The sequence below is a fragment of the Camelus bactrianus genome, chromosome 19, assembly GCF_048773025.1.
Source record: "Camelus bactrianus isolate YW-2024 breed Bactrian camel chromosome 19, ASM4877302v1, whole genome shotgun sequence".
Classification (NCBI taxonomy): domain Eukaryota; kingdom Metazoa; phylum Chordata; class Mammalia; order Artiodactyla; family Camelidae; genus Camelus; species Camelus bactrianus.
This window is the reverse complement of record NC_133557.1, coordinates 47130722-47145711: the sequence shown is the minus strand read 5'-3', so window position 1 is coordinate 47145711 and position 14990 is coordinate 47130722. Positions and strand designations below refer to the sequence as shown.

Below are 14990 nucleotides of genomic sequence, written 5' to 3'. Positions count from 1 at the left end.
GTAGGGAAGTATTTTATTGCTAATTCAATTTCATTTCTAGTGATAAGTTTGTTCAAGTTGTTAGTCTCTTCTGGATTCAATCTTGGTGGACTGTGTGTTTCCAGAAACTTCTCCATCTCCTGTAGGTTGTCCATTTTGGTTCCATACAATTTTTCATAATATTCTCATATGATATTCTATATTTCCATTTTTATTGGTTGTAATTTCTCCATTTTCCTTTCTTATTTTGCTTATTTGTGCTCTCTCATTTTTCTTCTTTGTGAGTTTGGCCAAAGGTTTGTCAACTTTATTTACTCTTTCAAAAAACCAGCCTTTGGTTTGATTGATTTTTTTTGTATTTTTTTAATCTCTATTTTATTTCTTTCCTCCCTAAGTTTTTATTATTTCCTTCCTTCTGCTGACCTTTGGTTGTTTTTGGTCTTCTTTTTCTAGTTCTTTTAGATGGTGGATTATATTGTTTATTTGAGATTGTTCTTCTTTTTTAAGGAAGGCCTGTATTGGTGTAAATTTTCGTCTTAGCATTGACATTGCTGCATCCCATATGTTTTGTGTGGTTGTGTTTTCATTTTCATTTGTCTCTAGGTATTTTTTAATTTCAACTTTGATTTCCTCATTGACCCATTGGTTTTTTAATAGCATGTTGTTTCATTTCCATACTTTCCTTTTTTTCTTCTTTGTTTCTCTGTAGTTGATTTATAGTTTCATGGCATTGTGGTCAGTGAAGATGCTTGAGATACTTTCTATCTTCTTAAAATTGTTGAGGCTTCTTTTGTGCCCAAGTACATGACGAATCCTAGGAAATGTTCCATGTGAACTTGAAAAGAATGTGTATCCTATTTTTAGAGAGTGCAATGCTCTGAAAATACCCACCAAATCTAATTTTTCTATTGTATCATTTAATTTCTCTGTTGCCTTGTTTATTTTCTGTCAGGAAGATCTGTCTAGTGATGTTAATGTGGTGTTAAAATATTCCAACAATGATTGTATTCCCATCAATTTCCTCCTTTATCTCTGTTAGTAGTTGTTTTACGTACTTAGGTTCTCCTATTTTGGGTGCATATATATTAATGATTGTAATATCCTCATCTTGTATTACTCCTTTAATCATCATAATATGTCCTTTTTATCTTTCTTTATGGCCTTTGTTTTAAAGTCTATTTTGTCTGAAATTAGTACTGCAACACCTGCTTTTTTTGGCTTTTCCATTTGCATGGAATATCCTTTCTATCATTTCACTCTCAATCTATATGTGTCCTTCTCCCAAAAGTGTGTCTCTTATATGCAGCATATTGAAGGTTTTTGCTTTATTATCCAGTCTGCCACTCTACGCCTTTTGACTGGAGCATTTAGTCCATTAACATTTACAGTAATTAATGATAGATGAGTATTTATTGCCATTTTCAACTTATTTTTGCATTTGATTTGGCATTTTCTCTTTGTTCCTTTATTCTTCCTTTTGTGATTTGGTAAGTTTCCTGTGTATTATTTTGGATTTCATTTAGTTTGTTTGACTCACTTGTAAGCTTTTGGCTTGTGGTTACCCTTTTTTGTAAGTCTATTAACCTATTACTGTAAATGTTTGTACTAAACAGATAATAATATTAGCTCAAACCCATCCTACCGAGAACACATTTTTGTTTTTAAAGAAGAAAGGAAAACAAAATACTGTATGTTTTCTTGCTTCCCTCTCCCACTCTTAATGATTTAGATGTCTTCTTTTACAATTTTGTATTTATTCTATTTGTAATTCATGGCAGTCAACTCCTTTCCAGTTCTGAGTTTCTCATTTTTGTAGCATCCTGCTTCTTTTCTATTTAGAGTAGACCTGTCAATATTTCTTTTAGCATGGGTTTATTGTTGTTAAACTCTTAGTGTTTGCTCGTCAGTGAAGTTCTTTGTCTCTCCTTCTATTCTAAAGGATAACCTTGCTGGATAGAGTATCCTAGGCTGCATATTTTTTCATTCAGATCTTTGAATATATATTGCCACTCCCTTCTGGCCTGTAGTGTTTGTGTGGAGAAATCAGCTGAGATCCTTATGGGGGTTGCCTTATAACCCACTTTTGTTTTTTCTCTTGCTGCCTTTAGGATCATTTCTTTATCCTTGACTCTGGCCATCTTGATTAGGATGTGTCTTGGTGTGAGTCTGTTTGGGTTCTTCCTGTTTGGGACCCTCTGAGCCTCCTGTACTTGGATATCTTATTCCTTCTTTATGTTTGGGAAGTTTTCAGTCATGATTTCTTCAAATACCTTTTCAATCCTGTTTGTTCTTTCTTACCCTTCTGGAAACTCTATTAGGCATAGATTAGCATGTTTTGTATTATGCTATATGTCCCTTTATTGTTTTCATTGTTTTTTATTTGTTTTTCTCTCAGCTGTTCTGATTGGGTGGTTTCTGTTGTCCTGTCTTCTAGGTCACTTATTCATTCCTCTGCATTATCTAGCCTGCTATGTACAGCTTTTAGATCACTTCTCATTTCAGCCAATGAGTTTACCAATTCTACTTGGTTCTTCTTTATAGCTTCTATTACGTTTTTGACATATTTTATATCTCTAAACACTATCTCTTTTAGTTCCTTCAGTACTTTGATCACTCCTTTCTTTGAAATCTTGATCTAGTATGTCATCAATGTCTATTTCCTTGATTGTGCTTTCAGGGGAATTCTCTTGCTCTTTTAATTGGGGGTGGTTCTTCTGCTTCTTCATATTGCTCATATCTCTCTGGCACTGTGACTTAAGGATTATCAGTTTTCTATTATGGTCCTTAAGGAGTGTATTTATTTATCTACCTAAAGCCTATGCAGGAATAAAACAGATTTTTTCACTTCTTTGTCTTTCAAAGAAGGTGATGTTCTGTCTGCATTCAGCAGGTGCTCTGGTTGGCTGAGTGGGTCCGTAGATGTGAGTTTTGGTGTATTCATTGGAGAGAGTGCGCTATGAGCATTCTTCAACTCCTCCATCTTGCTTCTAAACTCCAATATCATGTGTTTTTATAGCGAGAGGTATTACAGTATTGAAAGCAGGGCTTGGTTCAGTTAAAAATGAGCTGAGGGCATGAGGGATGAGACATCCTCCAACCTCTCCCCTCCTAGGGTGAAACATATGACAGTAAATTTTAAAAAGATTGCCACAGTCCCTAACTAGCCCAGCTCAACTAGTGTATGTTAACAGAAGCAGCACCACCAGAGGCATTGGAGACCCAAGAATATTGCAGTCTTAAAGGCCTGTTAGAAAATTTTTGTTTGGTTTTGGTTTTTTGTTTGTCTTAAAATGTGGGGCATACTACTAGTATAGAGGGATAAATAGTTGTCAGGATATGTTTTTTTCATATAACAGTTTCATTGCAATTTTGTTCACACACCATGAAGTCCACCCTTTTAAATGGTATAATTTGGCGGCTTTTAGCATATTCACAGTGGTGCGACCATCATTATTCCATAATGTTTTCATTGCTTCAAAAAGAGCTGTGGAAATGAATGACCCATCCAACCTTCCACAGTTCTAAAGAAGTTTCTCGGCTGTTCCTGAGCATAAATTAACTTGTTACATTCCATGAAAAATCTGGGGGAAATTCTAATCAGAATTACATTGCATCTATATATTAGAATGGGGAGAATTAATGTCTTTATGACATAAACTTTTTCTATCCATGAGTATATCTGGGACCCTATCTTTTTATCTCTGTAGAGCATGGCCCATGGGAAGTCCTTACTAATTGTTGGATCTGTGAATGATGAGATTATATGCATCATTAGTTGTGACTGTAGTCTTTCACAGAAGAGAAAACTAACCTCAGTGAAGCCAAGTGCCTCCCTGATGGTCAGAAAGAGTGACAGCCAATGCTGGAGTGATCCAGTGGACTTGGTGCTTGCAACTAGTGTTCTCTCCCTCCTACAGCTAAGGAGATTACAGAGTTTTTTTAATTTTTTTAATGGTGTTGCTTTTATTTTTATTTATTTATTTATTTCTTAATTTCTTATTTTTTATTGAAGTGTAGTCAATTTACAATGTTAGTTTCAGGAGTCCAGCAGTGATTCAGTAATATTTATGCAAATGTACACATATAAATTTCAGAGTGTTTTTTGTACAACTCATTACAAGAAATTGAATATATTTCCCTGTGTTATACAGTAGGTCCTTGTCATTTATTTATTTTATATATATTTATGTGTATCTGTTAATCCTAAACTCCTAATATGTCCCTCCCCCTTTCCCACCTGCTGACCACGGTTTGCTATGTCCATGAGTATTTATAGCAGCATCCTTTTTGCTAGTAATATATGCTGGTTGGCTGCCTTCACTTTCATTAATTCCATCTTATCTGTAGGTGTTTTTCTTCTGGTGGGCCTGCATGTGGTTTGCACACGTGTTCATAGAGATCTGTATTTGGGAGAACTCCAGGCATCGTGTAGTGCCTGGCACGGAGCTCCCGCTGAGCTCATGCTTGAACTGGGAAAAAACATAGTAAAAGTTGGAATTTCCAGTACAATTTAGACTTCTGGGTTTCTGTAACCGACGTTTAGCCCACCTTAATGTAGGCTGCACCTGTAGTGGATCATTTGATGGAACTTCACGGTATGGCGGTGTAGAGACAGGGCTTTATATACTTTTTCTCCTTCCTTTTCTCTAACACTCATTCTCCTGAGCCTCCCAGATCCTCCCACAGCAGTGCTCAGGGCTGGCTTGGTGCTGCACTGAGGCAATATTTGTTAATATGTCCCTTTCCTCATCTCTTCTGAGACTCCATTTCCTTCTCTGCACAGTGAGAGCTTGGACTAGATAAATGCTTTTTGGTTTCTTTTAAACCCTTGTCTCCTTTCGAGAAACAGAGAACTCAAATCTCTCCTCCCACCCTAACTCTTCAGATTTTGATACGTCCTCCAAGGGGTGACGCAGATCTTTGTGGAAAGTTGATGTGATTTTAGTTCTTTCCAAGTGGTGCAGAAAAGACTTCAGAGGTTTATTACAGGGAGGGGCTGGAGGGGGACAATATGTCAAAGTATTTGTATAAGCGCTGGAGCAGGGGCTTTGGTTTAATTACAGCATCTGACATGGCCTCTCTCTAATCTTGCACAATGTGATAAACCTCTCTTTTCCTCCGTTTCTTCATGTGTCAATTTGGAGTGATATTATTTTAGGTTTTCGTGAAACAATATACACATAAGCCAATTGTGTCTCAGTAGAAACCTGACCTGTTAGAGAATCAGGGGTTTCTTTAAAAAAAAAAAAAAATCTTGTCCATAGCACTCTATGTGTAATTTGAATTTCCTGGAGTGTGTGGGTTGAGACTAAGTTCTATCATGGGACAGGTGGCCCCTGGGTGTGGGGGCCCCAGTTTCCTCCTCCTCCCCAGGTCTCTTCCTCTCAGTCCAGGATGAAGTTCCTACCATTAGAATTACACAGAGTTCTTGTGGATATGGCTTTTAATTTTATTGTTTCACTGGGGAGGGCTGCTGTCATATTTTCCGTGGTCAGGATTTGGTGACCTGAAGGCTATGCAATTGGGTATTCCTATTTAAGTATAAGAAAAGAAAGTTACAAACACAAAATTAGACCTAGGGTGGAGGCAGGGGCTCTTGGAAGTGGGGACCATTACCTTTGTTAGCTTCAGGTGCAGTGGCCTCTGGCCATGAGGACCCATCCTTGTGCTCTGGAGTTGGAGGGAACAGTGGGCTCGGTGGGAATATTTACTGAGTGTATCTCATGGGCTGTGCATTGTCCTATTTGTACTGTGTGTTCCTTATTTAAGACAGTGAGCTCATTTAATCTCAATAGCCTCTTTAAAAAATTAGACTTTTTATTTTGAGATGTAATGAAGTTTCCCATGCAGTTGTAAGAACTGATACAGAGACAGCCTGTGTACTCTTTGCCCAATTTTCCTTAATGGTTCCATCTTGCAAGTTTGAGGTACAATTCATTATTGACTCACTAACCCTTTTAGGCTTGTGTTATTACCCTCATTTCTATTTGTGATTAAACTGGGGTTTAGAGATGCACACAGGCTTTCCCAGGTCACCCACATGGTTAGTGTAGCGTCAGGTGGGACATGGGCTTGGGATTTCCGGACAGTACCATTATGATTGTGGCAGGGAGCAGCATTCACTTGCTTGTTTATTCATTCATTCAACAAACATTTATTGAGTACACTCTGTGGGTCAGTTGCTTTCATACGTTTATATAATTCTTCAGCAGTCCTGAGAATCAGCTAATGTTTTCTTTTTTCATCTGTGAAAATTAACTCTCAGAGGTCATGAAACCTCCCAAAGGAAATACAGCTCATAAACAATGGATTAGTAAATTTGTACAGTCACCCTATTTTATGCAGGTGGTAACCTAGGCATTTTGCATTTGCAATCTGCCTTGATCTACATATATTCTTGTAAGGCAAGGTTTGTTTTTTTGTTGTTGTTTGTTTTGTTTTGTTTTTAATTGAAGTATAGTCAAGTTTACAATGTTGTGTTAATTGCAATGTTTTTTCTTTTTAGTTTTTAATTAATTTTTATGGGGTAATTAAGTTTATTTTTTGTTTCATTTTTTTATTGGAGATATTTGGGATTGAACCCAGGACATCGTGCATGCTAAGTATGTGCTCTACCACTGAACTGTACGCTCCTCCCCAGGGCGAGTTTTCTTTTCCATTACTTTGCAGCGTAGGAGTTCAAGCAAATTGGAGTTGAAATCCTGATCTTTGGATCCCACTGTTTTTCTTTTCATTATATTCTGCTGAGGGGTGGGGAAGCAGTTCCTTTGTTCATTCATTTATTCAGCATTTTTGAGCATCATGGCCTGGGTAGATGTTGGAAACAAAAAAGAAGAAATGACCCTTTTCTGCAGGGGCTGGAAGCCTAGACCAAGAGCAGGATAATGTTATCCTTTCTATGGCAGCCATGTGCAGACTCTGAGGACAGACTGTACCCCCAAGTTTGCTTGGGCTTCCCTTGCCTTCTGGCTGGTACACACAGGTCACTGCATCCCAGAGGGGCCTGCAGCCCACAGCACAGCGTGTACCTCAGTTTCCTCTACCCTCTTGGCAGGGCCTGCAACATGAGCATTGCTGAGTATGTACAGTGTGCTGAGGACCACCAGACTTTCCCCATGGTTGTCCAGCACGTGGGGAATATCTTGGAGGAGAATCTCTTAGGCATCTATAAACAGATATCCTCAGTGAGCCAGGTCAGGCTGTGTGGCTTCCAGCAGTCATTCTGTATCCCCTACAGGTACCACTACCCACACAAAGCGAGTGGGGAGACTTCCAGACCCACCGAAGTGTCATGGGCCTCGTCACCATCACTGACCACTTGGCCAAGGACTGGCTGCAGGTCAAGGAGCTCCCTGTGCAGAAGAGCTGTGTGGCAAATCGCAGGACGATTCGTGGCCCTTCGTCTTTGTTCTGAAGGGCGAGCTCGCTGAGCAGCTGCGCATGGATATGGCCTTGTACTCCAGCTACGAGGACTGTGGGACGGTGGAGAAGAAGATAGAGGACTTCATCGAGTCGCTCTTCATCGTGCTCGAGTCCGAGCACATGGAGAGGGCCACCAACAATTTTGGGGACAAGATCCCCCTCCTCTGCATCTCATTTGAGAAGAAGGACATGGTGGGACAGGGCACAGACAGCAGGTAAGCCTATGTGGCATCCCAGCTGACCTGGCTGTGTGCCTGGTTTGCTTTCCTACATCCAGAAAGGGGTCAGAAAGAAGGGGAGCTGTCTTGAAGCCAAGGAGGGAGGGAGATGCAGCCTGATGGTTTTCAAAGATTTAAAAATGAATTAATCTTTAGTTCAGAGAGATCCATTTAGGGTTAGTTTGGATACTTACTCCCCCTTTCCAACCAAGACCACTGGTGGGACCACTGGAGTTGCTGTCCAATAGGGTAGCCACAGCCAAAGAGGCTGGGAGTGCTGGGGAGGAGGCTGGTATAAGGTGAGATGTGCAGAAGTTCAAACGGATATCAGACACTGAGACTTGTCTAGAAAAAAGAATGTAAACTATCTTGATAATTTCTATACTTATTACATGTCAAAATGATAGTATAATTCATATTACATTAAATTAGATCTGTTCTTAGAATCACTTTAAAGTATTTGTTTTACTACTTTTTTAAATATGGCAACTGGAAAACTACCTTTGTGTGACTCTCATTGCATTCCCGTTGTCCTGGGACAGTCTCATCCATCTGATGTATAGGTGAGGGGTTGAATCCCGAGATGCAGCAGATCGAGGCACTAGCTGAGCTGGGGATGGAGCCCGTGTCTCCTGCCTCCCAGGCTGTTCTTCCTGCCCGACAGCCACCATGCCAGGTTAGGAAATCAGAAACACCGCCAGGGATTTCAGAAGGAGCTCCTTATGCAGGGGAAGGCTTGTCACGGAGTGTGGGACAGAGTATGGAAAGGTTCGTCCTCACTTTGTCCCTGTGATTAGGTCAGTGGCCCCACTTTGCCCCAGAATTGCAGACGAGCTCTTCTGGGCCATCTGCCCCCTCCGCCACCCTCTGCTCTGCTTCCCTGTGTGGCCATAGTGCCTTCCCTTGGACAGAAGAGGGCGAGATGCCTTTGCTGAGAGGTGGTCCCCTTTTGCTGGGGAGAGCGAGGGAAGCTGTGTCCCCCGGGCTTGGGCCTCGGGCCCTGAGTCTGCCCTCCCCACAATGGAAAGCACGCAATGAGATCCCATAGGTGACGGTTGGTGGTCCTGGCACATGCTACCAGGCCCGCTGTGGAGTCGAGGCTCCGTAATTCTTGGACTTATCTAAGGTCAGACCATACTTTCTGTGTTTTGGTAAGTTGGAGGAGAAGACACCAGAGAATTGACAAAAAGAAAGTCCCGGCCAGCCCTGCGAGTGAAAGGCACAGGGGACCCGAGTCCCACCTGCGTGTGGTGCCTGGCGGGCTCTGGATGAATTTTCAGTTCCTCCCTGGAAATGCCTCTATGGCTTAAGGAAATGGCGAGACATGATGTGGCCATGATGTGTACTTGTCCACGCAGGGTTCTGTGATCTACACACCTAAGCTCCTTTCTGCTCCTTGGAGATGAGGTGTCACTTTTAGGGTCCTGGGCACTGCTGAGGGCACAGCTGCCAGCACCAGGCCACTACCAGGTTGGCTCTGTTTACCTCACCTGTCACCTCCTGCTGAGCCCCCAGGCGTTAGGCGAGAGAGGTACATCGGTGATGCACTAAGGTGGGGCTGCACGTGCGCACAGATCTGCAGCATCAGCAGGGACCACCTTCTCCCCCTGGACAGACTGGTGGGTGAACGGTGGAAGCCTGGAGCCTAGCTCCAGCCCCCTGGCCAGTGCCTCCTCTTTTGTCATAGGAGGCACTGGTGAAATTTTTGCTCAGCAACTGCTTGGCTCTGAGTCTGCGGACCCACCGGAGATTGACAGCTTGTTTTTGCCTTTTGTAGTCTGTCCTCGGGATTTGGCGGAGGAGCTAGTTTCAGAACATTGTGCTTAGTGCATAGTGTTTGACACTGCCACCATTGTTTACCCAGACCTCGTCTACCAGGCACAGCTCTGGGCATCAAAATACAGCAGCGCATTTAACTTCCCTCTTGTTGGATATGTCTGTTCTGGTACCAGAAGCGCTCGGCCAGCATCTGAACGTCAGTGAGATAACGCAGCCAGTGAGCTCCAGTCAAACACGTTCTCCTCCCATCACTTTTACTCCATTGTTGCTTTTATTCCATAGTCACCCAACTTTTAAAGCAATTATTTGTTGCAGGAGCAGAGCCTAATTCTCTCCTGCTACTCTTTGTGGGAGTGAGTAAAACTGTCAAGCCTGAAATGCGACCAAGTATTGTAGATCAAAAGCTGTCTAGGCGCATGTAGGTGGAGTTTTGGTTTGGGGCACTGACGACGGTGGGGTCCCCATGGCAGTGACGCTCCCCTCAGGCCCCTGGCTTCCCCAGAACAGGAGGTGAGGGTGGGAATCACTCTCCCAGCGTTTCTGGCATCATCACACTCACATAAATTCTTATATTCATGCTGTCAAAATTATTTTGGTTGCTGTGTATTTCTAACTTTTGCTTGTTCCTCTCTTCCTTTTTCCCTCGTACTGCCCTGTGAGCATGCTCTTGGGTCTGAAAAGGTGGGTTGTGTACACCCTGCATCTGAAATACTTACATTTCACTTCGTGCTACCTCCATCGATTTAAAAAGCAAAAACTTAACAGCTGCCTGAATCCATTTATTATCCTAATCATCTTATTATTTTGTAATGTTTTGGAATTTTTGGTTTGTTAACACATCACACAATGGTGTTTGATACCTGTTAAAATCCTTGCTTGGAGGAGCCGCTTGGTCCTCCTTATATTGGTGACAAATGAGCCATTATTAATTTTGCTTGTTTGTTTGTTTTGAGGAAGTGAGATGCGAATTGATTTAGGTGGCTTCTGAGGGAAGATTTCATGGGTATTTTCACTTGGAAAGTCAAAGTCTGCAGTACCTTGCTTCATTCTGACTTTTACCTGCATGCGGTTCCTTGGCCGTCGCTGTGTAACGAACCTGATGGCGCTTCCGGGCCGGCGGTCACTGGGAAGGACATGCCCGGCTTGGGGGGGGTGAGCAGCCCACAAGGGGTGCTGTTGGAGAAAGCGGTTTTCTTTTGTTTTGCCTTCCCCATGCCATTTACTTTACTTTGCCTTCATAAAGGGGCAGCAGTGGGTCTAAAATCCATGTCACTCTTTTGTTCCCTTTATGAAGCTGGTTTCTCTGAGAATCAGGAAAATGTGGCCTTCTGCTACGTAGCTGGCTCACTTGGATCTGGTGGACACAGGGACCAATAACGGGGACCGTAGCTTCCTCTCTGCTTCAGCCAGTGGGCATTCAGAGCTGGGTCTGTGGTTTGCTTAAGCAGCTGTGCAGGCCTCCCTGAATTAGCCTTTATTTTTAACCCATGTTGGCAGTAATAGCTGACTCTGAGTCTGTTGCAGCTGACTTCCACCACTGACGGCCGTGTTGTTAGTTTGCGGTAGTTAGACTTCAACACCCCAGTCACCCGTGAAGGAAGATGCTTTGGCCGACCTAGGACCTTGGATTCTCACCCCCAGCCTGGTTCATCTCATCCGGGGTAAGGGTTTGGCCACCACCATCATGCTGATCATGAGGCCTTGTTTCTCCTTTCATGCTCTGGTCCAAATGTGGACACTTCATCCTTCACTGACTTGGTCTCGCTTGAGACAGGCCAGACATTCTGAAAGACTCCATCACATTCTCGGGGGGAACAGCACAGAAGTAAGTGTCGCAGGTAGAAGGGGTCTAGGCTGTCTGGGTTGGCAAATGCAGGCTGGGATCTGTGATGGCTGGGCTGTGCCCTGGACACAGGCATTTCCCGTGGCTCCCGAGAGACCAGGGGTCGGAGTGAGAACAGCCTTGCCTGGGATCCTCCATCCTCATCTGCTCACTGGCAAGTGTGTCTGCTAATTAGGAGCTCTCCCAGACCTCGGTCCCTTCAAATTTCAGACCACGGGAGAAACTTGAGTCCCTTCACCTGGTCCTCCTTTGTGAGAATCCAGTGCCTTCTGTGGTGACCCTTGCCAGGAGATGCCTCCCCCTCCAGGAAGCACCCTTCGGAGGACTGTGACACACTGCACCTTGCTGTGAGCTTGTGGGTTTACGGCCGTGGTCCCTGCAGAACCAGACTTGAGATGGGCTTAGCGACGGAAATGACAGGACTGAATCCAGGGCAGGGCTATGGGGAGGAACAGGGGAAGTTGAATGTGACCTCAAACATGTATGTGGGTGCTGGGGCTGTTACTAAAATGGGGAGCCTGTGAGATATATGCCAGGAATCGAATTCCAGAGTAAATGGTGGATATGAGGCATCTTTAAGATGCCATTTTCATCCAAGTTAGGACTTCTAAGAGGCACTCGGGTCTATGAGCCTGGGGCTCAGGTGAAGGAGCCAGACTAGAGTTACACGTTGGGAGTCATCATTCTTAGCTGGTATTCACAGCCGTGCATGTGGATGAGCTCATCTCGAGAGGTGCAGACTGAGGCTGAGGGGGGCAGGTCTGTGCCTGGGTTGGAGGAAAGCCCAGACCATGCAACTATGGTGTGTCAGGCAGCGACGTTTGCGATTTTCAGAGCAATGCCATTTATCCTTAAGGGGCCGGGGGGTTGGCAGGGCCACCGAGGAAGAAATCTGAAGGGAGGGTTGTGGCCACGTGTTCGCGACTTGGGACGATGCAGAGGCTGCAGATTCCTGGAGGGGAGACTCCTCAGAAGCTAGAGTTGGAGTGGGGAGTGGGGAGAAGGTAGTCACACTCACATCTGAGGGAGAGAGGGAGGCCTTGGGAGCCCCACCCTACCAGACTCAATTTCCCATGAACAAAAGGCAATCAGACAGAGGATCTGAGGTGAGAAGTGATGGGCACTGGGAGAGGAGCCAACCTGGAGAATGGTGCTTGGACAGTTCTGAAATAGTCTCCCTGCAAAATAGAGTTAAAAAAAACTCAGACTCTTAAGAACATTGATAGTGACTGGGGAGGAGACTGTTGTTTTTCTGGCCTCCTAAGTGTAATACATGTTTCCGGGGATACACAGGAGAATCGGGCAGTCTGCTCGGGGCCTTGACCCTTACCAGGGGGAACAGTGCAAGTTTAAAGGGGGAGAAGGGCAGCAGAGGGAAACTAGCCAGGCCCCGTGTCAGGTACAAGGCGGCCGCCCTACTTGCGTGTTGCATTCACATCCATGCCTCCCAGGAGGGTGGTGGCAGCCCCCTTTTGCAGATTGGGAAGCCTTCTCAGAGGGGTTAAGGAATTGGTCCGTTTAGCGGCTAGTAAATGCTGTAGCAGGATTCAAGCAGGGCCTTGTCAGACATCAAGGGCATGTTTTCTCTACTAATTCCGGTACATCCCTCTATTACTTGGAATGGTGAAGTGGGTCGGTTTTTGAGCCTTTCAGAAAAAGTGCGATTTAAGTGCCTCAGGACTGTTTCACAAAGCTCAGTGTTCTTTGATAGTTCAGAAGCACCGCAGTGCTTTACGCCCCACAGATGTAAGGTCTTACTCCTTTGACGATGACGTGGTTGCAAATGATGTAAAGGTGCAAAACAAGACTTAGCAGCTTCTGAAGGGAAACTCTCCAGTTCTTCCTTAATAGACTTTCTTCCACGGGATGTAATTGTGCTGCAGCGTAGGCCTGAGCTTTCTGTATGGAGTGAGGGTTTGATATCCAAAGTTAGCATAAAAAGGTCAGATGAGGAAAATCCACGTTGACAATTTATTTTTGGGTTTCATTAGACAAGATATACTATCAGTTAATGGCCCATATAGCGAATGAATTTGAGTACAGAACATTGAATTTCTTCCTTTCTATTTAGAGTTCTCTTATAGCATAAGGTTGCCTGCTTTGGAACATCAGCTCCACCACCAGGGCACCTGTCATTGTGTTGGTGTGATTGCATTTACACAGTGAATATAATCTGGGCTTCCTCAGCCCCAAACATTCCAGTGCAGAATCACGGGCTGTAGCCATCTCTTAGTCACGCAAATACTTCTAAAATTATATGATGCCAGAAAAGAAAGAAGAGAGAGAGAGATTGCCTTTATCAAAGTTCCTTTCAATTCTAACTGCAAGCTGTTATTATGCAGCTCTGGTTTCCTTTGGATATGAATATATACATTTCTTTGCATGTAACCTGGGTTTTGGACTAGAACACCAAGCTTTTGCTGTCCACCAGCCACAAAAATGGTAGCCAAATTGAACACGTGGGAAATATTTTATTCTTTTTTCTGAGAAAGAATCCTTGAATTTGGGACTTGGGCTGCGATTTTTGCTTTTTGCTTCCCTCACCCCTCTTGTAATCTCTCACTCCTTCCCAAGTGGCCCCTAAGAGGTCATGGTCTCAAAGGAGCGGGCAAACACCCCGTTGGTCACCTTGCAGTGCTGCTGTAAAGGGAGCCCAGCCAAGACCTAAAGGACATTATCAGAGAGGACTTCCTAGAAGAAATGGGCTCTACATTCATTTCTGAGAACAGAGTAAGAGCCAGCCAGGAGAAGGAATCAAGAGGGTGGCTCAGGTGGGTGGAGCAGCCGGGCAGAGGCCTGGAGGCTTGTGGGTGGGGACTCGGTGAGAGTGCCCTGTGTGGCCTAGGGTGGAGGGTGCCCTGCTGGGGAGGACACTGGAGATGGCCTGGGGTGGAGGGCTTTGGAAGAGCTTGTGTTTTACTAGAACTGACCCAGGAGTCAGTGAAGGGTGTCAGTAGGAAGTTACCCTCAGTACAGGTACTCCTGGTTTTGCTTCTGATGTTCTACAGAAAGAAGGGTTCGGGACGGGCAATAGCAGCTCTGTCTGTACCTTTGAGACCCACCCCTTCATTAATTTATTCATAACATACGCACTTCTGAGTGTGTAGGGGAGAGGGATGGACCCAATGTAGTAAGGGAATCGTACTTGCCTCTTGCGAGCTTAGCAGTTTCAGAAGTTGACCCTGGGTAGAATGTTCTAGGAACACAGCAGGGGCACCTAACTAAAATTGCGGGGGTTGGAGGCAGGGAAGGCTTCATTTAGATATATTGAAAATGAGCCTGGAGGCGAGTGGGAAGTAGCAGGTGATCAGGGAGCCCCTGAGGTCACTGGGGACCTGGGTACTGCAGTGAGGCTGGGCAAATAGGGGTAGGGGTAGGGGTCGGGGTGGGGCTAGAACTGTACTAGGGAACCCCTGAAGGGCTTGAAGCAGGGGAGTGATGTAATCAAATTTGGGTTTTGGGAGGGCTTCTCTGGCTGTGTGTGTGTGTGTGTAGTTGGGAACAAGGGTAGGGTGCCACCAAGTGAGAGGGTCATTAGAATAGATTTCACAGGCTGGTAGATGACCAGTGGGAGAGGGGCATCGGGGCTGCCTGGGGACGGCAGGGGCAGTGCAGATGCAGTATCTCCTTATGGGGAAGGCTTGTTAGTGGGGCCGCCCTAGCGGCGCCTTGTGGCTGGAAGAAAACAGATGGAGGCCGCCAGGTGGACTTTCCTCTTCTCTCCTTCCCTGCCTTCTGTGATGATCTTT

The 14990-nt window shown here is 44.5% G+C and overlaps 1 protein-coding gene across 4 annotated transcripts in view; it reads left to right on the top strand.

Moving 5' to 3' along the window:
• The first annotated feature begins 400 nt into the window (after window positions 1-400).
• The window catches only part of LOC141574110 (trafficking protein particle complex subunit 9-like), a 67979-nt gene continuing 53389 nt past the window's right edge, over window positions 401-14990 (top strand). For 3 of the 4 annotated variants that reach the window (XR_012500810.1, XR_012500809.1, XR_012500808.1), the window contains exon 1: window positions 470-7616. Coding sequence is in view for 1 of the 4 variants with exons in the window: in XM_074347884.1 (XP_074203985.1) it covers window positions 7420-7616 (197 nt within the window). In the remaining 3 variants the exon portion in view is untranslated. Of the gene's footprint in view, window positions 7617-14990 lie in introns of all 4 variants that reach the window. The other variant, XM_074347884.1, reaches the window with a different exon arrangement.